This window comes from Balaenoptera physalus (genome assembly GCF_965194825.1).
Source record: "Balaenoptera physalus genome assembly, chromosome: 3".
NCBI classification, from domain to species: Eukaryota; Metazoa; Chordata; class Mammalia; order Artiodactyla; family Balaenopteridae; genus Balaenoptera; species Balaenoptera physalus.
Genome location: NC_138890.1, coordinates 9,376,588 through 9,397,846, shown reverse-complemented (window position 1 = coordinate 9,397,846; position 21,259 = coordinate 9,376,588). Strand labels below are relative to the sequence as shown.

Here is a 21,259-nt window from a genome sequence, read left to right as displayed (position 1 = left end):
AGTTGATGGTTAACTTTATGTTAAATGAATTTTACCTCAATCTTTTTAAAAAAGAAAAAAATCCATTAAAAAATAGAGTTTTGTTTCCTCTACTCCAGCTGTTAGCTCTAAGGCTGCTGATTTCAATTCTTAAACGTAACACTTATGTAGGAAGGGCTTACTATCCACATCCCAGGCCCCCTGCTTAGCACTCTGAACCGTCACATCATTTACACCCACAGTCCTGGGAGGGAGGTGCCATCAGGTTCCTGGTTTTACAGAGAGGGAATTTGCGGCTCAGAGAGGGTAAGTGGCTTGTCCTAGGTCACACAGTTCCAACTCCAGTTCACCTGCTTTCCGAGTGTTCTTAACTACTCGGTGCTCTCTTGCCAATTCTAGCTGAATCTTAGGATTGAATTTTGAAAACTGGGGAGTTTTCAGAAGTCCCCGTGCCCAGGGACAGCCCTGGACCAATCTCACCAGCATCTGTGGGGTGAGGCTTGGGGCATCAGCATTTTGTTTTGCTCTTTGGCCACACTACGTAGCTTGTGGGATCTCAGTTCCCTGACCTAGGATTGAACCCTGGCCATGGCAGTGAAAGCCTGGAATCTTAACCACTATGCCACCAGGGAACTTGAGGGGCATCAGCATTTTTAAAACTTTCAGGTAGATTCTAAGTACAGCCAACCTTACCTGGGGGGCGGGGGTGTTGTTGAAATACAGATTTGGTACTGGGCAGGTCTGGGATGAGGGATGGAGATTCTGCGTTTCCAACAAGCTCCCTCCAGGAGATGATGTTGCTGCTGGAAGGTTCTGCAGCAGCAAGTCCCATAGAACCTGCTGTGATGGAATGTACTCATCTATATGGTCCAGTATAATGGTCACTAGTCACATGTGGCAACTGAGCATCTGGAATGTGGCTGCTGCAACTAAGGGAGTGACTTGTTCACTTTATTTAATTTTAGCGAATTCTTAAGTGGAAATAGCCATGTGTGGTTAGTGGCTACCTTACTGGGGCATAGCAGGTCTAGATAACCTCCCAGGGAAGAAAGGCACAAGACATCCAACAGGTTAGAAAAAAATGATATCCTCGAACTTTAATAAATAACCTAGAGTCTTGAAAATAACCCTGAGCTCGGTCCCTTTGCTTATGTCTTTAAGGGACCCAAAGGGATAAAGGATGAGAAGACATCTTGAGGAGCAAGGAAGTTGGCTCTTCTCCATTCTTCCTTTTTTTTTTCTTTTAGCATCACTAACCTGCTTGGAAACTTCACTGGTTCCCTTCAGCAGCCCTACCTTGGGTCTCCCCAACCTACCCCTTTCACTCTCTAGACAAGAGTCCTCTATGAAAGAGACCTCCATCCTCACTACAGCTGCCCCTCACTTCTGTGCTCTCCAGAGTGACCCAACTCAAGCCCACACCTCTCCTCAGATCTCCTCCTAGCTCAGCTTCTCAGCACCAATACCCTCTGTCTTCACCACCCTGTTGTATCTCCTATCCCTGCTTTATTTTTGCACCACAGCACTTAACCAACCACACAAACTGTAACCTTTAACTGGTCCCTGGTCTGTCTCCCCAGCTAGAATGTTAGCCACACCAGGGCAGGGGTTTGTGTCTGTCTGTGTGTGTTTGTGTCCCAGTGCCTGTACTAAGGAGAAAACAGAGAGCTTCAGCTACCTGTCGAGCATTTACTCTGTGCCGAGCATGATTTTTGTCATTCACCATTGATTTCATCCTTACAGCATCTCTGGGTGGAAAATATTATTCTGCCCATTGTAAAGATGAAGAAATTGAGGATCACTGAAGTTAAGTAACTTCCCAAAGGCAACATCACTGTCAGAGAGGAACCTAGGACTGGCTGACCTCAATGTCCCTTCACTCTGTCCCTTAACTTTTCCTTTGTACCATCTCTTCCCATAGGCATGCCAACCTCTCTGGAGCACAGATGTTTTCCCAGGCAGGACCTGAGCACCTGCCCCTCTGGGTCTTTGTTCCTGCCATGCCATTACCTGTTCCATGAAGTTTCCCCATATGATAGATGTGTGACCTTGGCAAGTGACTTTACTCTCTGAGCCTCAGTGTGAACATCTGTCAAATGGGGGCAAAAATAAACCCACTGAGCCCTTGGGACTGATATTAAATCAGTCAAAGAGTCTGAGGGCTCATAAGCTCTCCATAAAGAGGAGCTACTAACTAGAATTGAAAAGGCAGTCAGTTTCCATTTTCTCCTGGGATATGACACTTCGTCTTTACTGGAGGTCTAGTGAAATCCCAGACATGAACAAGCACAGGGGCCAAGGAAAGGAAACCCATCGTGAATGTGAAAAATGGTCCAGTTGCTTTTTTAGGGGGGGAAGCGCGGGAGATCCTGTTTGGTCAGTTAAAAGAGCCATGGCTGGCACTAATTCTTGGAGAGCTTGCTCTTAATCACGTGGTGGCTATTGCACCCTGAAATAAAAGGTGCACCAACAAAGGCACACAGAAACACGCACACTATTGTATGGAGGAGAGAGGAAGCTAATGCCTGGCCCATAACAATAATGAGGGCAAATTCTTATTCATGACCCACTGTGTGCCAGGCACTGTTCTAAGTGCTGCTTGAGCCTTATAACAACCCCACGAGGCAGGAACTCATTTTATGCCCATTTTACAGATGAGGAAACTGAGGACCGGGAGGTGAAGTGACTTGCCCAAGATGATGCAGCTGGAAAGAAACAGAGCTTGGATTTGAACCCATGTAGCCTGGTTCTACAGCCCTCCCTCTTAACCACTATACTGCTTTGAACACAACACAGAGTCACAGAATCCCTCAGTGTCTATAGAACCTGGTGCAACCTCCCCGAAAGATATCTATGAAGAATGGCCCTAGAGAAAACAGAGCCAAGGGTGTGACCAGGGACATCATGAAGGAAATACAGACAGCTCGCATGGATTTGAAAAATGCTCTGCATCTTTGGGAACTGAAGAAATGCACATTGCACCACAAATAGATCCCACTTTTCACTTACCTGATTGGTGAAGATATAAAATCAAGGGCAATCTAGTTGGGCCACATAATCAGGGAAATGGGACCTCGGAGTTTGAAAAGGCACAGACTAACTGTTCCTTGCAGCCTGGCCCCAAAGCCTGACATATGACCCAGCTGTCCCAACTCCAGGAATCTGTCCTAAGGAAACAGTCACAGACGTGTGTAAAGACATCAACACAGCGGAGTTCACTGCAGTGTAGCTAGTATTGGAGGAAAAACAGCAGCCCTCAAAACATTGTGTAGACACAAAGGGCCCTATTTTCTTATGGAAAACAAAGTATAGGTGTGCCAGGTGGAAAATGGGAATGATGATGCCATTTCCTTTGGCGTAAAAATCTTCACTGTGGTCCACACAATCTACCCTTGTCACCTTCCTGCCCTCATCTCCCCTTACTCACCTGGCGCATAGTAGGTGCTCAGTTAACATTTATGAATGAATGAATTTATCAGAATGCACTCCTTTCCCCCTTCACATCTCTAAGCTAATCTGTCTCAGTGGTGTCCTGGACATGCCCAAGGCCAACCTTGGGTGTGGGGACTAAAGGAACAGAGAACCACTGTCTCTACCAGCAGTGCTCACCATGCCAGGAGCCCAAAGAAAGTGAGACACGATTTAAAAACTGGGCAACAGAAGGAGAAGGAGGGAGAAAGGGAGGTTGCAGCAGCTTTCATTCCAACATTTTCCAGCTGAGATTTCCTTCTATATACTCATCTATATTTACATCAACGAATCTGTCAGTAGCAAGCCTGTTGCTGATAGTGTGGGATCTAAAGTTCAGAGAAAGCTGGCTTAGACACCCAGATAGGAAGAGAAACTGTAAGTAAAATTTAAGTAACCCCCAAACTCTAAATCCACCCACTCTCCTCCAAGGAATCCGTGATATCTTTTACATCAGGATTTCTCATTTCAGCAATATTGACATCTTGGGTTGGATAATTGTTTATTGGGGGTGGGATGAGGGTGCTGTCCTGTGCATTTAAGAATGCTCAGCACATCCGTGGCTTCTACCTGCTAAGTACCAGTAGCACCCCACCCTCCACATTCGTGACAACCAAAAGTATCTCCAGACATTACCAAAAGTCCCCTGGAAGGCAAAAATCACCCCCAGTTCAAAAGCACTGTTTTACATGCAGCCTAGGAAAAATTCCAAACCAATCAACTGTTCTTTCCATACTCCTCCTCAGCTTCCTAAATCTCAAGTCACTTGGTCTCAAAATCTCTTTTACATATTCAAGGAAAGTGGTGGCAACAGTTTTAAGACTTGAGTGACATCTCTAGACCAGAATTTTATTTTGAAAACAATCAGCACCTTGGACAGAGATTTATGCACAAAGATGTTTGTAGCACTGTTGTTTACAAGCAAAACAAACGACTGGGGAGGATTACAAGAAGTATGATATATCCATAAAGTGGAATGTCATCAGATATTAACAACAGTCTTTTCTGGGGTTGCTGCCAACCTATACAGCACCACTGTGTGAATTTAAATGACTCCCCTTTTTCAAGTTGTTAGGTCCATCTGTCAAAAAATTGTCATAATATCTTCATTTTGCTAGAACAAGATACTGAAGCTTTCATCATCTGAGAAATTGAAATAATAAATGTACAGCTCTATGATGCCTATGATATGAGATACAATACCCTTGTGCAGTGTGAACTCTGTACAACTATACATGGTAGCCCTGATGTTGTTGTCCAAGGATATCTAGTGGCATGGAAATGTGTTCAGAAAAGTTTATATCCATATAAATGTATGGAATGTAATGATAAAATGTCACCAGGGGGGCTTCCCTGGTGGCGCAGTGGTTGAGAATCTGCCTGCTAATGCAGGGGACACGGGTTCGAGCCCTGGTCTGGGAAGATCCCACATGCTGAGGAGCAACTAGGCCCATGGGCCACAACTACTGAGCCTGCGCGTCTGGAGCCTGTGCTCCGCAACAAGAGAGGCCGCGATAGTGAGAGGCCCGCGCACCGCGATGAAGAGCGGCCCCCGCTTGCCGCAACTAGAGAAAGCCCTTGCACAGAAACGAAGACCCGACACAGCCAAATAAATAAATAAATAAAAATGTCACCAGGGACTTCCCTGGTGACACAGTGGTTAAGAATCTGCCTGCCAATGCAGGGGACACGGGTTCAATCCCTGGTCTGGGAAGATTCCACATGCCGTGGAGCAACTAAGCCTGTGTGCCACAACTACTGAGCCCGCGGGTCACAACTAATGAAGCCCACACACCTAGAGCCCATGCTCCGCAACAAGAGAAGCCACTGCAATGAGAAGCCCGTGCACCGCAAAGAAGAGTAGCCCCACTTGCCGCGACAAGAGAAAGCCGTGTGCAGCAACGAAGACCCAACGCAGCCAAAAATAAACAAAATTCAAAAAATAAAAAAAAAATAAAATGTCACCAGAGATTCTCTCTGGGTAGGAGAGTATACATATTTTTTATGTTCTTCTTTGTATTTCAGGTGTTCAACAGATGAAGAGGATAGGCCTCTTGGAGGATGTGACTTTTGGGCTGAGATGTAAATGAAGAGAAGGAATCAGCCATGGGGAGACCTGGAGAAACAGTGATGCAAGCAGAGGGAAGAGCCAGCACAGATGCCTACAGATGCAAACAAGCTAGCTGTGGGCAAAAAGGGCCGGTGGGGCTGAGACAGAGTGGAAGGGGTAGAGAATGGAAGAGGTGAGATCAAAGACAAAACAGGGACTAGATCATGAGGGGCCTTGTAGAACCCAGTACATCTGTAATCTGCAATCTCTGGCAGTGAGTAAGCATCTGGGACATTTACCCAACCTACTTGGAAGAGAGATATTCCATAGCCCAACACTCTTCACCAATGAAGCAAAATCCAAGGAATTCCACTTTTAGTCCCAGTGTTGAAATAAACAAAACCAGAGTGTTTCCAGAATTTTAATAGTCTTTGTAAAGAACACTGTTTATTTTCCTCATCACTACTCAATTAACAAACACACATGCATGATATAGTGTGGGAACTGGTGGGGGATGTGAGGAAGGTAAATCACTGTTCCCTACCCTCAAGGAGCTTTCTAAGTAGAGAGTAAGACAGAAGTATACCATCTTACTGCTTTTCACAAAGCATGCAAGATTCACTTGACATTGAGGGTGGTAAGTGGAGGAACTTGGTCATTCCCAAGCCAATAAGAACAACAAATATCAGAGAGACCCAGAAATGGACACCCACCCTTCCATACACCCTTATATCTAACATCCATCCATCTGTCCATCCATCCATTCATCCACCCAGCCATCTTTTTACCTGTCAATCCAGTCTAGTCAGTCATCTGCCATCTACTCATCCACTCATGTGTTCACCCATCCATCCTTTCTTTCTTTCATCATCCATCCGTCCACCACTTATCTAGCCACCCACCAATCAATACTTATCCACCCACCTATAACCCACCCAATCACCCATCCATCCAATATGTCCATCTTTTCTTTCTCTCATCTATCCATCCTGCCTTCCTTCATCCCACCTAGCCTATTCACCTATTTGTCCATCTGTCAAACCATCCACAGATCTTTCCATCCACCCACGCATTCAACACTAACTGCAGGAGATACTTCTCTTCTCTAAACCACAAATATCCATTGATGATCCTTAACTTAAAAGACTCCACTGTGATTAGGAACAGGCCAAACTTTTAAAATTTTACATCCTAACAACTCTTCCAAAAATAATTCAAATCCACAAACATTTCTGACTATTCCAATTTGTACAAGACCCAAATGCTCCAAGTCCTTGTTAGAACTGCACAGAAGCCGGCCTATTCTCACTGGTTTGAAGTCTTTGATGTCTTCAAAGATGGTGCTCTTAAAGCAAGGCTAGAAAGTAGGGTATGGTTAGAGGAAGGGGGAGCTGTGGGCAGACTGGAGAGTCTGGCACTGGAGAGAACCTGGCAGTGGGAGGTAGAGAATGGAAGAGGAATTGATTAGAAATATAGACAAGGATTTCTGAGATGAGGAAAATTTTGCCTGGGCCTTGGAATCATGGAATTCTAGTATCTACAATCAACACGACCCTGTGATTGTTTTCCCCTTGGATTATACATTGGAGCGATGGTCGTTTAGTTAATCATCCAGGAGAATGGGTTAACAAGATAGATGCCAGAGAATAACAGAGATCAAGGGAGCTGAGAAACTTGGCAAGAAAAGGCAGAATAATAATAACTAATACTATGTAGAACCTACTATGTGTCACACACTATTCCAAGCACTGGGTCAGAGAGGTCACCCAAATAAACCCATCCTTTCTTCTTTCCTCCTATTGATCCATCCATGAATCCGTTGATACATCAATCCATCCACTCACATGTAGACACATATAGTGCTAAGTTCCAGGCACTATTTTCTAAGCATAACACGTATTAACTAATTTAATCTTCCAAGATAGGTGCTATTAGAATCCCCAGTGGACAAACTGGGAAACTGAGGCACAGAACACTTCAATGACTTGAGCAAGGTCACACGGCTAGTGACCAACAGAGTTGGGATTTGAACCCCAGCCCCCTGGCTCCAGAATCCATGCTCTCAACTCAGCCCTGCTGCTTCTCTACTACTGTAGCAATTGCCGATGCCTAAAACACAGGCTGACTTTCAGAAGACAAGGAAGAACAGGGGCTGCTTGGCCGGCCCAGCCCTCAGAGAGAATAATGGGTAGACTGTGAAATGGCTTAGCCAGTGCCTGTCAGAGGGCTGGTGTTCCAGAAATGCTGATGAATCTCAGCTGATTCTAGCTGAAGCGACATTCCCAAGTACACAGACTAAAATTAACACCTTGAATTCATTCATTCAAAAATTATTTATTCAGTACTGCAGCACCGTTCATAATAGCAAAAAAACAAGAAACCTGGAAACATCCCAAATGTCCATCACTCAGGAAAGTGGATAAATTGTTGTATCATCACAGAATACAATATTATACAGAGAAAAATAAATAACCTACAGCTATACTCAAATAAGAGAGATGAATTTTAGAAATATACAGTTGAGTGAAAAAAAAGCCAGTGCAAGTTCCAGAAGGCTAAAAATCTCAGAAACCACGAAAGTGAAACTTACAGAGTTAAGGCATATATAAATATGTGATAAAGCTTTTTTAAAAAGAAAGAAAGAGAATAAGACACACACAATCTAAGAATGAGTGGTTGCCTTTGGGGGAGTGAAGTGGGGGAGGGGCAGGAAGCAAAGGCAGGGTCGGAGGCTACAGGTGGAGGTAAGTTACGGGTCATGTTCTAGTTCAGGGTTCTCCCCAAACCAGCAGCATCAGCAGCATCTGGGAACTTGCTAGAAATGCAGATTCTTAGGTTCCACCCTAAACCCCCTGAATCAGAACCTCTGGGGGGCGAAGCCCAGCTACCAGTGTTTCAGCAGCCCTCCAGGGGATACTGGTGCACGTCCAAGTGTAAGCATCTCTGCCCTAGAGCAGGTGATACTGACCCTGCCGGGTTGGGGACCACACTTTGAGGACCACTGTTCTAGTTCTTGACTTCAGTGGCGGGTCTACCAGTGTTTCCATATAGTAGTAAAATAAATAAGGAAAAATAAGTAAAAGGAGAGACGATATTGAGAGTGTGTTGTAAACTCAGAACAGGATTAAAGCAACTGGCTGTTAACCTGAGGTGAAAGAAAACGCCCCACAATGATATATTCAGCCACTGTAGATGCCAAGCACGGGGCCAGAGTGGTGACCACAACCGACCCAGCCCTTGCCGCATGGGAGTATACAGTCTGTCCATTCTGATACTTTTTTTTCCCCCATTCTTATACTTTTTACAGAGTGATCATATACACCACATGCTTTCAGTATCTTTTTATCCTCCAATTCCTTAGATGGAGGACTACTACGCCCATTTTACAGATGAAGAGACTGAGGCACAGCCACTGGGAGCTACAGCTGAGCTTTGCAACCAGGGTCACCTGTCCCCCAAGCCTTTTGCTTCATCTCCACACTATATTACTTCCTCTCCCCACCTCTTCTCCTCCTTTTAGCCTCCACCCCTGGTGCTATTGCTCAGACAAGCACATCCCTCCATGGACGCCACAAACATTTCATAGCAGAAAGAGAAGGTCAGCAGAGGTGCCCATGCCCATCATTCTTAATAAAGGAAGTAATAAAAGTCAATGAGATAAAAGAATATGGCAGGTCAGAAACTGTGTAACCCCACACAGAGCAAGTTCTAGGTCTATACCAATGTCTCATTTAAGACGAATATGTCCATTTATTCTTAAGATCAGACTTAGCCCTCCTGCAAATGCCGCTTTATAAAATTACTCTTAAAATCGGTTTAAAACTATATAATATTTTACGCACAGGCCTAAAATGAGAACAGAACTTAACAGTGTGATTATTATTTACTGGCAGGTGGGTGACGAAACTGAGTTTCCCTCACTGCTCCCAGGAGGTGGGGTGCGGGCCTCCTAAATAGTGTTATGGGGGGAGGGCTGCTAATCCCAAGTTCCAGGTCCAACCTGAGCAGGGAACACCTTAAAGGAAGACCCAAAAATACTCCCAGGCTGAAAAGAAGATAAAGCCGCTTCTGACCCAAGAGAGACGACAAAACTTGATCCGTATTTAACTCTGGAATTTCGCGCTTCAGAGCCGGGATCTCTCTCGCATTAGCTGCCTTAAATAAGCAGCTTCCAAAAGCACAATTCATTCCAAGATAAAGTCTCAGCTTTTCAGAGGGAAAAAGCTACCTATCTTCTCCTTTCCTGGGCATTGGCACCATCTCTGGCTCCCTTCCTCTCTGGACTGTTAAGAACTCACCAGTAGGGTCACCAACTTCCTTGTTTGCCCAGAACTGCTGGATTTTTCAAGATGCTAAAACCAGGACAGTCCCAGGCAAACTGGGACATCTGGTCACCCTACCCAGACAAGGACTAAAGCCCAGTGGTTTTTGAAACATAAGTTGCTGAGCCCACCCACCTGGATCCCTCTCCTGGAATGTTCCTTGCCTTCTCTATTCTCCCAGGAAGTGAGGGAGAGGGGAGAAAGAAGAAAGACAGAAACTGGGGGAAGAGGGGGATGCATTCTAACCCCAAAGCTGAGCAGGGTTCTATTGTTAAACTCTCAGGAGTCACCTGGGGCGGCCACAGCAGCTGTCCTAGGCCTGCAGCCTCCATCCTGGGCTGGACCCTTTGGCTCAGAAGAAGGAGAGGGGGGGTGGCGGTGGGCAGGGAAGCTAATTATACTTTCTAAAACTCCTTTACCTAGTCACCCACAGAGGAAGGGATCAAGGGAGAGGAAGACAATTTTATCTCAGACTGAAGAGAACAGAAAAATAGGTCAAGTGGGCATACATTTTTCCTCCCTTAAAGCTTCCAGAGAGAAAAGAGAATGCAAATGGGTTACCAAAGGGGAAAGAGGGGGAGGGATAAATTAGGAGGTTGGGATTAACATAAACACACTACTATATATAAAATAGATAAACAACAAGGACCTACTGTATGGCACAGGGAACTCTACTCAATATTTTATAACAACCTATAAGGGAAAAGACTCTGAAAAAAAGCATATATATGTGTATATGTATAACTGAATCACTTTGCTGTACACCTGAAACTAAGACAACATTGTAAATCAAATATTTCAATTAAAAAAAAAAAGAGTGCCACGCTCAGATTAATAAATCCAAACCGGCCAGTCAACAGAGGGGCCCTTTGCTCCCACTCCTACCCAGAGAGCCTGGTTTCTAGTCAAAAAGTTTCCAAAAAAGAACATAAGGAGCAAAAAGTACTCTCCGATATTATGGTTCATGCATTTTGGAGCTTTCTCCATGCCGGACACTGTGCTGGGCATTTCTCGTGCATGACCCCACGTGACCTCCTCCAGAGTCCTCCAAGGAACATGCTACAGAAGCAACATCTTCATCATGTACATGAGGAAACAGGCTCTGATGCCCAAGGCAGCCTGGCTAGTGTGAGCCATTCGAACCTTCCTGGTGGTGTCTTCCATTGTTGAAGGAGTGCATGTTGTGTGCTTGCTACTGGGGAGGCAATGGGGGGGGGGGTTTGTACATAATCCCCAAGTACCCAACAGATGTCCCCCCAACATCCCCTGAAGGAAGACTCCACTCTCAAGGAGCCACTGCTCCCCAATTTCTCAGGCACTAACATTTCAGAGACCTCCTTTGGTCTGATACCCTCATGCACACACAGCCCTCCTATCACTCCAAGATCCACACCTAAAACCCACTGAAAAGCTAAAACATGGGTACATAGGGGAATCAGATCTCGAAGATTTGGCAACTGGGTGAAGAGAAGCACTTTTGTCACTCACTGGACAAACATTAATGGAGTGCCTACTGTATGCCAGGCGTGATGGGGTGGCAGTGGTGAGTAGCATGATGGGTATAAGTCTTATGGCCTCGGGGAGCTTGCTTTTTACTGCCGAGTGGCAGGACCAAAGCACCCCCCCAACCAGAGACCCCCTTCTCCCACACTGGAGACCCCCCTCCCTTGCTAGACCTCAAATCAGGGCAGGAACAGAGCTACAAATGACATCCTCACCCTTTCTCATTTCTCTGACTGGCACTTAAGGCTACCACTTCCTCTACTTTCTACACATCCACAATCCTTTACGCTAAACCCTCGAGGCCAGACGTGCTCTGGAGCTTAGAACTTGGTGTTTTTAAAGGGAATCACAGGGATGGGAATGTAAAATGGCACAACCATTTTGGAAAACAGTTTGGCGGTCTCTTATAAACACATACTTACCACATAACCCAGCAATCCTACTCCTGGGTATTTATTTCCCCAAGAGACATAAAATGTACGTTCCCAAAGTTCCCACGAAAATCCATCCACCAATGTTTATAGCAGCTCTATTCATAATCGCCCAACCTGGAAACACCCCAAATCTCCTGGGAAATGGATGAACAGTCCAGGCATCCCATAGAATATTACTCAGCACTCAAAAGAATGAGCTACTGATAACACACAGCAACATGAATGGATCTCAAAGGCTGCATGAAAGAAGCCAGAATCCAAAGACTACATACGATATGATTCTATTTATACGACCTCCTAGAAAAGGCAAAACTATAAGGATGGAGAACAGATCAGTGCTTGCAAGGCACTTGGGTAGGGGGGTGCTGACTCAAAGGGTCACTAGGGGATATTGTGGGGTAATGGAACTGTTCCACATTTTGATTTGGGTGGTGCCTACATGCCTGCACGCATCTGTCAAACTCTGAGAACTTTACGCTTAAAAGGGTGAATTTTGCTGGAAGTAATGTATACTGCAATAAACCCGGTCTTTGAGAAAAAGGAAAAAAAAAGATAACAGGATGCATCTATGATGTGACCTGGATACTCCAAGTGTAACTAGGGGCTTGTTGGAAAAGCAGAATCCCAGACCCCACCCCAAATCTGCTGCACCAGAATCATCATTTTAACAAGGCAAGCCTCACACTCAGGAAAGTTTGGAAAGTGCTACAATGTATACATAACACTCCCACTGGGTCTGCGGGGAGCAGCAACCCGCAATCAAGCATATCTACTGTTTCTTCAGTGAAATATACCAAAATGCACACCAAGTGGGATAAATTTAAGACTGTAAATTAAGCTTATAAATTTGGGTCAGTTCAAGGTAGGTTTTTAACCCCTAAATGAGCTGATCTTTCGGTTTTCAGAGTTTTTTAGATTTGGGGATTGCGGAGGAGGAATCGCACCTTTGCAGGGAGAAAAAAAAAACCCCAAGGGAAAAAAAAACATGCTAATTCCTACTTCCCAGAGTTTTGCCCTTCCGGAAGTACCTGCCACGCTGATCTAGTAGAAGGATTATACAGTCATTCCTTCCTGCCCTTCTAGCGCAAGCTACTTTTCAGGGTGGGCCAAGCCTCTGCTAATATGCTCCAACTTCTCCCAGGGCTCCCTCTGCTTCCCATGCAGAATGTTCCTCTTTAGAGAGTCTTTGATTAAAAAAAAACAACAACAAGGGGGTGAGTGCCAATCAGCCAGTGTCCGTGGGTTACCTGATGTGTTGAGACTCTGGGTTTCTTGGTAAGAGTCCCGAAAACAAGGGTATGAAAGCCCGGAATCCTGCAAGCACTTCAGGAGAAGGAACGTGATAACACAGACCTGAGTCCGTGGCCCAAATTCCTACACCATGCTCAGCGCAAGATCTGCTGGCATCAGCAGGACTGGGGAAAGATGACATTCACGTTGGCGCTTGGTAGCGCGTCAGAAGGAGCAAGTGGCATTAAGTGGGGGCTCTAGGAAGGTTGACAGATGCGCCTTATCGAGCTGACAGATTTGAGCTCTTTAGAAGCCATCATCAGAGCCCGTCACAGCCATATTTAAATCAGACTTCCAATCGAGGAGAACACGGAACCAAGGTGTGTGATCCAGACAGCTTTGCTGCCTGGAATCCTCCAAGAGTGAAAAGCACCAATGGAAATCTGAACATCAAAGATTTCCATTTGGGTTTTCTGACTTAGAGAAAAATGAAATTCATGAGAACCCCTTAATTCTCACTGATGGCTTCAAGCTTGAGCTGCAGAGGGAAGTGGGGTGCAGAAGGGGAAGGAATCACAGTGGCAAAGTGCCCGTGACCATGGGGAATGCAAGGTTGCACCCTCCCTCCACCAGCATGCATTTGGAAGTAACACTCTTAGGCCCTCGGAGCACACGGCCAAGTTCATGGAACAGCCACTGACTGACTCCTCCACGTGACGGTGAAGAACCTGCTTTGCCCACTCACCTGCAACCCTCAGTAAATGCCATTTCCAAATACATGTTCTGCGACATGCACATCAAAGAACGGCAGTGGCAATTCCACTCCTAGGTATAAACTCAAGAGAAACGCCTCCCCAAAAAGTTCAACCAAAGACATGCACAGTCTGGAAATGACTCAAATGGCCCTCAACTGTAGAACGGAGAAGTACGTTGTGGGAGAGTCAAACAATAAAATATCACACAGCGATGAGAAGGAACAACCAACAACGACCCACAGTGACATGGATGCATCTCACAGACAGATTGTTGAGAAAAAGAAAAAAAAAAAAAGCCCGGCACAAAAGAACACAGCCTCTGACTCCATTTACAGGAGGCTCAAAAGGAGGCCAAATGAACCCATGGGGTCAGAAGTCGGGGTAGCGGTAACCCTTATCGTGGGAGTAACCGGGAGGGGGCAGGAGGGGACTTTCTGGGGAGCTGGTTACATTCTATTCCTTGACCTGGGTGCCAGCGGCATGAATGTTCACTTACTAATCTGGACTTGACTTGTGTACTTTCCCATGTGTGTATATATATATACATTAGACTTTATTTTAAAAGTTCTATGTAAGTACTTGAACACTTTTTTTTTTAAAGGCAGAAATATTTAGATACTCAAGTCCATGTTCTGCCCTGGTACCCTGACTCTGTGGTGTTTCCACAGTCCATTTCTTTGCACTGGCCCCAATGCCCTTATCCAGCCCCCCATCTCTCTGTCCCCTCCCCTCTCATCACCTCCCACCCAGAGAAAGCTCAGTCCTGGATGTCTCTGGTTGGTGACAGCTTGGGGGATGGAGAGCTTTCCCTTTGAGAGCGGGGCTGTAGAATGTGTTTGCTGCCTCAGGCCAAAGAGAGAACAAAAACTGGCTGCAAAAAGCAAAATGCACAAACTCATCACAAAGCTCCCAAGAGCAAGAAAGCCAAAGAAAACCTCCAAAGGACTCCCAGTTCACCTGCATCCCTCTCTTAAGATCCCTCCTTCCGAGGGACTGTTGCCATCCCTTCCCTCCCCAACAGCCCTCTGATCTGCAGGATTCAGGCTGGACCGGGGTGAGCTAAGGACACATTAGGATTCCCACCTTCTTCCTTTCCTCCTAGTAGACTCCAAATCCAGGCTCCAGAAGGCGATCCAAAGCCATTTTCAACACGGAAACCTGTCAGCCCAGTGAATCGCTCCTGGACACCCCCGAGCTACCTGATCTTGCACACATTGACACAGTGCCATTCTCCATGCCTCCCCCCACTCCTCCAGGGATTGGGGGGAGACAGGCAGAGTGATTACACGACCCCTGAGCATTTCAACAGATCATCACAAGGTTGAAACTTAGGAGGCAAAGACTTGGCTCCTGCCTTGGGCACCAATCAAAATGACATCGTGATTAGGGATACACCCCTCCAAAAAGACAGCAGCTGAACCTCTTAATTTTCACCACCCTAGAAGTAGACTGCTCACACACACTCCAAAACCTCAGAGCCCTCTGTTACAGTTTCCGCACCCAGTAGGCAAAATTTCGCTCAATTCTGATTCCCCCCTAAAAGTGAATCCACCAGCCAACGTGTTCCTCAAATAAGCAACCCCAGGACCACCTGGGGCTCAGCCCTGTTGAGTATCTAACTGTCAAAACCATACACAAAAAGGATGGGGGCTCATCAATGAAGCCCATGGGCCCAACCAGCCCCATTCGTTTTTACTCCGAGGGCAGCCAGTTGGAACCGAGCCGAGGAGAGGCACATTTGGGCATGGCACCCTGGCCAGTCAGCCTGGGAAGCAGGGTTCGTCACCCTACTTGGAATCTGGGTCATGCTTAGATAACTGCTAGAAAGCCCAACTAATTACCCATCCTTGCCTCCCTACATCTCAACAGATGTTAAGCCCTCCTCAAGGTTTATTTCAAGCAGGCATGAATTTAAAGAAACACAAGGGGATCTGGATTTTGATAGCATCTCAACAGAGGAAAATGTGTACTCCACTTTCTTCCTCTGGATCTTTAATTAAAAAATAAAAAGGCATTTACCTGCCCAAGATGTCCACACGCATGCTGTCTCTCCTGGTGTCCCCTCCCGGGTCTCTAGGGTGGAAGAAGCAGATTCCAACCCAAGGCCTAACACGGCACCCTAGGAAGGACCCAGCACCTCGTTTTCTCTTGTCCTATCTTTCTTATTGAAGTAGCTCATCCTGGGTCTTCCAGGTCAGGGCCCCAGATGGGGCAAACGGGATGTTTTCTACACCTCAAAAGATGATGATGGTCCCTAATCAGTGGGTGGAAGGAAATGGAACCTGCAGACATGGGGAGTCATAAAATGCCCCCCATCCCTTCCTGGCCAGCGGCCCATCCCGGGATATTAATTCTGGTCAGTGCTGGCCCCTCAGTGTGAACACCACATGCTCTCCCACCGGCTCTTGGCCCTGGGAACCCCTAGGCACCCTCCTTGAGAGGGGAGCCCCCAACCTCGGGCAAGCAGGGGTGGAGAGGCCTGAGAGCTGGGACTGAGCTCCAGCTCTGGAGGCAACCGTGGATTCCGGCGAGGGGCGCCTAAGGAAACCCAGCCAAGGACCCCATGCTTCCCCTGCCCTGGTCAGAGTGCTCAGGCCCCGGCCTGGTCTACGCTCATTCGGGGAGAAGTCTGACCCATCCGGAACTGGCTCTAAAGGCCCCCGTACGACCCCAGGGCCCAGCCCTCATTCTGAAATCGGTCCTTGGGAGGAATCCACTCCCCCGGCGCCCACAACCCCAAGCCTCCACGGTACCTCAACCCAGCTCGGGCTGGAGAGATGCTCCACACTCCTCCCCGGTGCCCCCTCTCCCAGCCCCTGGAAGACCCCCCCCCCCTCCGCCTCCCATCAACCCCCGGGTCTCTCCCAGCCTGGAAGAGGGGAAGCGAGGGAGGAGGGGGAGGCGCAGTTGCCGGGGTTTGGGCAAAGGATATGGCCATTCGGTGATCTTTTTGGCGTATTTTCTCACCACGTTGTCCTCGCTGAAGAGGAATAGAGACCGGTTGACCGTGAGGCAGTTCTGTCGGACGGGGATGGGGTTGTACAGGGCCATGGTCCGCGCTCTCTGCGCCATTGACTGCTTGTACATCCTTTGCGCCCCGGGCTGCCCGCCCTGCCGGCTGCCCCCGGCTCCTCGCCCGCCTCCGGCGCCCACGACCACCCCGGCGGCTGCCCCGGAGCCTCCTCCCCCGTAGCGGGCCGGCATCTCGTCTCCGAAGCGGGCCATTCTGCAAAGAGCAAAGGGCTCCGGGTTACGCTGCGGCGAACGATGCGGAAGACGCCGCAGCCGCCGCCGCCGCCGATGCCGATGCCGATGCTGCCGGGGCTGTGAAGACGGCGGCTGGAGCTGCGACTGCGGAGACGCTCCACGGCCCAGCCCATCGGGCGGCGGCGGCTCGGCGCCTCGGGTCGGGGGCTCACACGGCGGCTGCCCGGCCCCAGCCGGGGATAGCAGCTCGGGACATCTTCCTGGCTGACCCCAGAGAAGGAGGGGCTGGAGGAGGGTGCGGGGGCGGGGCGCGGGGGCCGGGGAGTGGGGGGAGGGGAGAGGGAAGCAAGGCAAAAAATAACCGAGGAAGGAATCCAGGCAATCCCCAGTCCACCCACTCCGGAAGGAAAAACAAAAAAAAAACAAAAAAAAAAAACAGTAAAAAAACAAAAACAAAAACGCACACCCCTTTAAGACTCGAACGGTTTGCAAAGGACGCCCCCCGGGACGCAGTGGAAGCTTCAAATTCCTCCGAGGTCCGGGTCAGGCTGGCATCTTGCAAAAGGAGTGCGCCCGGCTCATTAAAAACATTTTTTGTTAAAAAAAATACAAATAAAAACCAAGTCTTTGCTGGGGTGTGGGGGGAAAGCAGCCCCCCAAATTAAAAAAATCCCCCTTTCTGTTTTGCTTGAGTTCCTAGACCTTAAAAATGCTGGAAGATCTGTAGCCAAAAAAATTAAATTAAATTAAAATTAAGAGTATTAAGGAAAGAAGGGGAGGGGGGAGGGAAGCGCTCCGAAGGGCTCTTAAGGAGTCTTGAAGCCGCAGGGTCCGGGTGTTTTTTTTTTTTTTTTTCCTTCCTGAATCACCAGCGGCTGCCTCTTCTGCTCACGAAGGAGTGTGAGTGTGCGTGTGCGCGCAGCGTTTCGCTCAACCGTGCCTCATCTTGGGGTTAAATTGCAGCAATGAAATCCTGAAAATTCCCAACAGGAGGGAAAAAAAACGAGAGAGAGAGGGAGAGAGGTATGCGCCGTTCCCTTAGCCACTCAATAGCTGCTCCCGGATGCTGCAATGCCTAGCGTCCATCCCCCCCCCCCCGCCCCCCAATGCCTCCTCTTCCTTCTCCTCTAGATTTTGCTAAAATAAGACTGATGTGGAGGGGTGGGGGGAAGAGGAAGTAAGCGGGGGTGGGGGAAATGGGCGCAAAGGTCTGAACCACTGGCCAGCGAAGCTCCAAAGAGGGGCGATTGATGAGTTTAACGGGAGAAAGACCCACCCAAAGTGTCGGCACATGATGGCCCGCGACCAATCGCGGAGGCGCGAAGGGACCTGTCTCAGCGGAGTTTTGTGGGGGAGAGAGGGGAGAGCCGGATGGTCGGGAGGCGAGGGGGAAGTTGGGACGACAGATTCCTCCTCCCTTGGGAGGAAACCTTGCTTTTCAGCGGGTTCCATTTCGGTTGCAGGCAGCCGGACGCTCCCAGCACCTTGCAAGGAGAAGGAGGGAGGAAGAAAGGAAGAAACTTAAAGGTAGAAAAGGAAGGAGATTCAAATCTAGAGGTGCAGTGAGTCCTCTGCACAAATTTGCTCTATTTAGCAAAAGACAAATTTTAAAAACTGGGAGAATGGTTTGGTGGTACTTCTGTGAAAGTTTCAAATCGGCCCTGCAAGCTGGAATGAAAGATTGACCCCCATCGTCGGAAAAACGCCAGAGGTGGCAAATCTTAACCGCCAGGAGCGGATAACTAACTAGGTCCTACTTGGCTGGATAAAGCTTCTGGCTTATATATGTTGCATGGTGTTCGCTTCTCTCCAGAGCCACTACAGTTTTATTTCCCACTCCCCTTTTTATATTGTGAAAGTGAAAACACACAGAAAAATACCCAAAGCATAAATGTACAGTGTAAGAATTTGCTGTGAAACTGGCACTCATGGAACTAACACCCAAGTCCAGAGCTGGCTCCCCGGAAACACACATATGCCCATTTCCCTCAGCAATAATCACATCCTGACTTTATGGTATTAATAGCCTTGCTATTCTTTATACTTTTACTACTTTAGTGTGCATTCCTAAACAATACAGTTCCACTTTGCATCTTTTTGGATTTTATATGAATATAAGCATCAGTATATATTCTATGATGTTTGGTTTCTTTGGTTCAACATTATGTCTTTAACAGAGAACAGACTTGTGGTTGCCAAGGTGGCGGGGGAGGGGTGGGAGAGGGATGGATTGGGAGTTTGGGATTAGCAGATGCAAACAATTACATAGAGAATGGATAAACGACAAGGTATCCCTGTTGTTTATCCAAGGAATATAGCACAGGGAGCTATATTCAATATCCTGTGATAAACCATAATGGAAAATAATATGAAAAAGAATGTATATATGTGTATAACTGAATCATTTTGCTGTACAGCAGAAATTAACACAACATTGTAAACCAACTGTACTTCAATAAAATAAAATTGAAAAAACCATTATGTCTTTAAGATTCATCTGCTGTTGTCACATGTCGCTGCGATTGATTCACTTTCACTGCTGTATGGTATTTCAATAAACGAGTAAGCCACAATCTGTTTATCCATTATCTTGTTGATGGACATCTAAGTTGTTTCCAGTTGAGGCTCTTAAACATTCCTGCCTTGAATAATCCTGGCACCTATAAATATGCGTTTCTGTAGGAATAGCCTTAAGTGTGAAATTTCTGGGTCACAAGGTAGCATATCTAAGGTTTGTAAGATGTCACCGAACTGTCTTCCAAAGTGGATGTACCAAGAAACTGTTGAATTTTTACAAAAGCAATATATTGACTAGAAGGCAGGGGGGATGGAGAGGAAGGGGAAGAGGATGAAGAAGGCAAATATTTTTTCAAGGCTTAGCTGGTTGAATATTATTTAATGCCCTCCCCCATCAGTATATGTGTTCATTTGAAACATACTAGAAAAGATGATATGTCTTTACATATATTCCCCATTCTGTGCCTGTGGGTAAGCCTTTACAGGTTACCTATAGCACTTTTGAGATTTCCTAACTTGTCAAGGTATGGACAAGATGATCAAACCAAGAGTGATCAGAGTTGCAAGGAAATGGGATGTGTAGGATTCTCAATAAATATTAATGATTTTTGTAATTGATGTTTCAGATTTCAAAGGCAAATGACAGTTAATATGAATCAAGAAGTAATCCCATGTTCATGGCTACAAACAACCAGTCATATAAGAAGGCTGCATTGTGCAAAGTGAACTTACACGTAACTTGCTATGATGGACTTTCCCAAGAAGACAGTTGAGTTTCATATAGCATAAGCATCACCTACAGAGATTCCTAAAGACCCAGAGCTTTTCAGAAAAGAGTAACCTCTCACTGAGAAAGTCCTTACCAAGATAAAGCATCTACAAGTTTTCATAGACGCCCCGCTTTACAAGTGAAAACATTGAGGCTGAGAGAGATTTTAAAACATGCCCAGGTCACTGACATGGGTCTGAAACTACTTCTGACTCTGTTGGGTGGAGGTAATTGGATACAAACACTTTGGAAAACTGGCCATTTCTTCCAATGCTGGACCCTGTGAATACCCTGTGACCCAGCATCAGCGCTCCTAGGTATAAACCCAGGAGGAATGAGTACATAGGTCCACTAAAAGACACTCCCTGGAATGTGAACAGGATCATATTCATACTAGTTAAAAATTGGAAACTTCCCAAATATCTATCAATAGCAGAATAGATCAATACTCTGCGGAGCATTTGCACAAAGAGCCTTCTGCAGCAATGAGAATGGACGATCAGAAGCTACACACAAGTGCATGGATGAACCTCACAAACACGATTTTGTACCAAAGAAGCCAGGCATACAATAGAACATGGTGTGTAATTTTTGTTATATAAACTTCAAGATGGGCAAAATGAATCGATGCTTTAGAAGTTGAAGTAGCCATCACCCCTGAGGGTAGAGGAGTAATTGGCACAAGGAGGGGGGGATGCTTCTGGAATCTTCTCGATTTAAGTGGTAATTATACAGGTGAGTTCACTTTGTAAAAGTTGTGCATTTTGAAAGTTTTCATTGAGCTGTGCACCTATAAGTTGTGCAGTTTTCTGGGTGTTCTCTACTTCAACAGAAAATGTTTGTAATGCTTCTGAATGCAGATCCCAGGTAGCACCACTTGTCATAGTGATCTGTGATAATTCTCCTTGCGGACTTTAACCATGAAGTCTCTACAACAAACTCTGGCCGCCTTTTTACCAGAAGACAAAGAAAATCTTCCAAGACACCCTAACCCAAGCCTAGACAGCAGACAAGCTGGCTGTATA

At 46.7% G+C, this 21,259-nt stretch overlaps 1 protein-coding gene across 9 annotated transcripts in view; it reads right to left on the bottom strand.

Annotated features, from left to right (window-relative positions):
- Nucleotides 1–21,259, bottom strand: part of CACNA1A (calcium voltage-gated channel subunit alpha1 A) — a 329,605-nt gene that overhangs the window by 217,930 nt on the left and 90,416 nt on the right. For 8 of the 9 annotated variants that reach the window (XM_082455223.1, XM_082455222.1, XM_082455224.1 and 5 more), the window contains one exon: nucleotides 16,675–16,967. In XM_082455223.1, the coding sequence (XP_082311349.1) occupies nucleotides 16,675–16,967 (293 nt within the window). Of the gene's footprint in view, nucleotides 1–15,760; nucleotides 16,643–16,674; nucleotides 16,968–21,259 lie in introns of those variants that run through there. The other variant, XM_082455228.1, reaches the window with a different exon arrangement.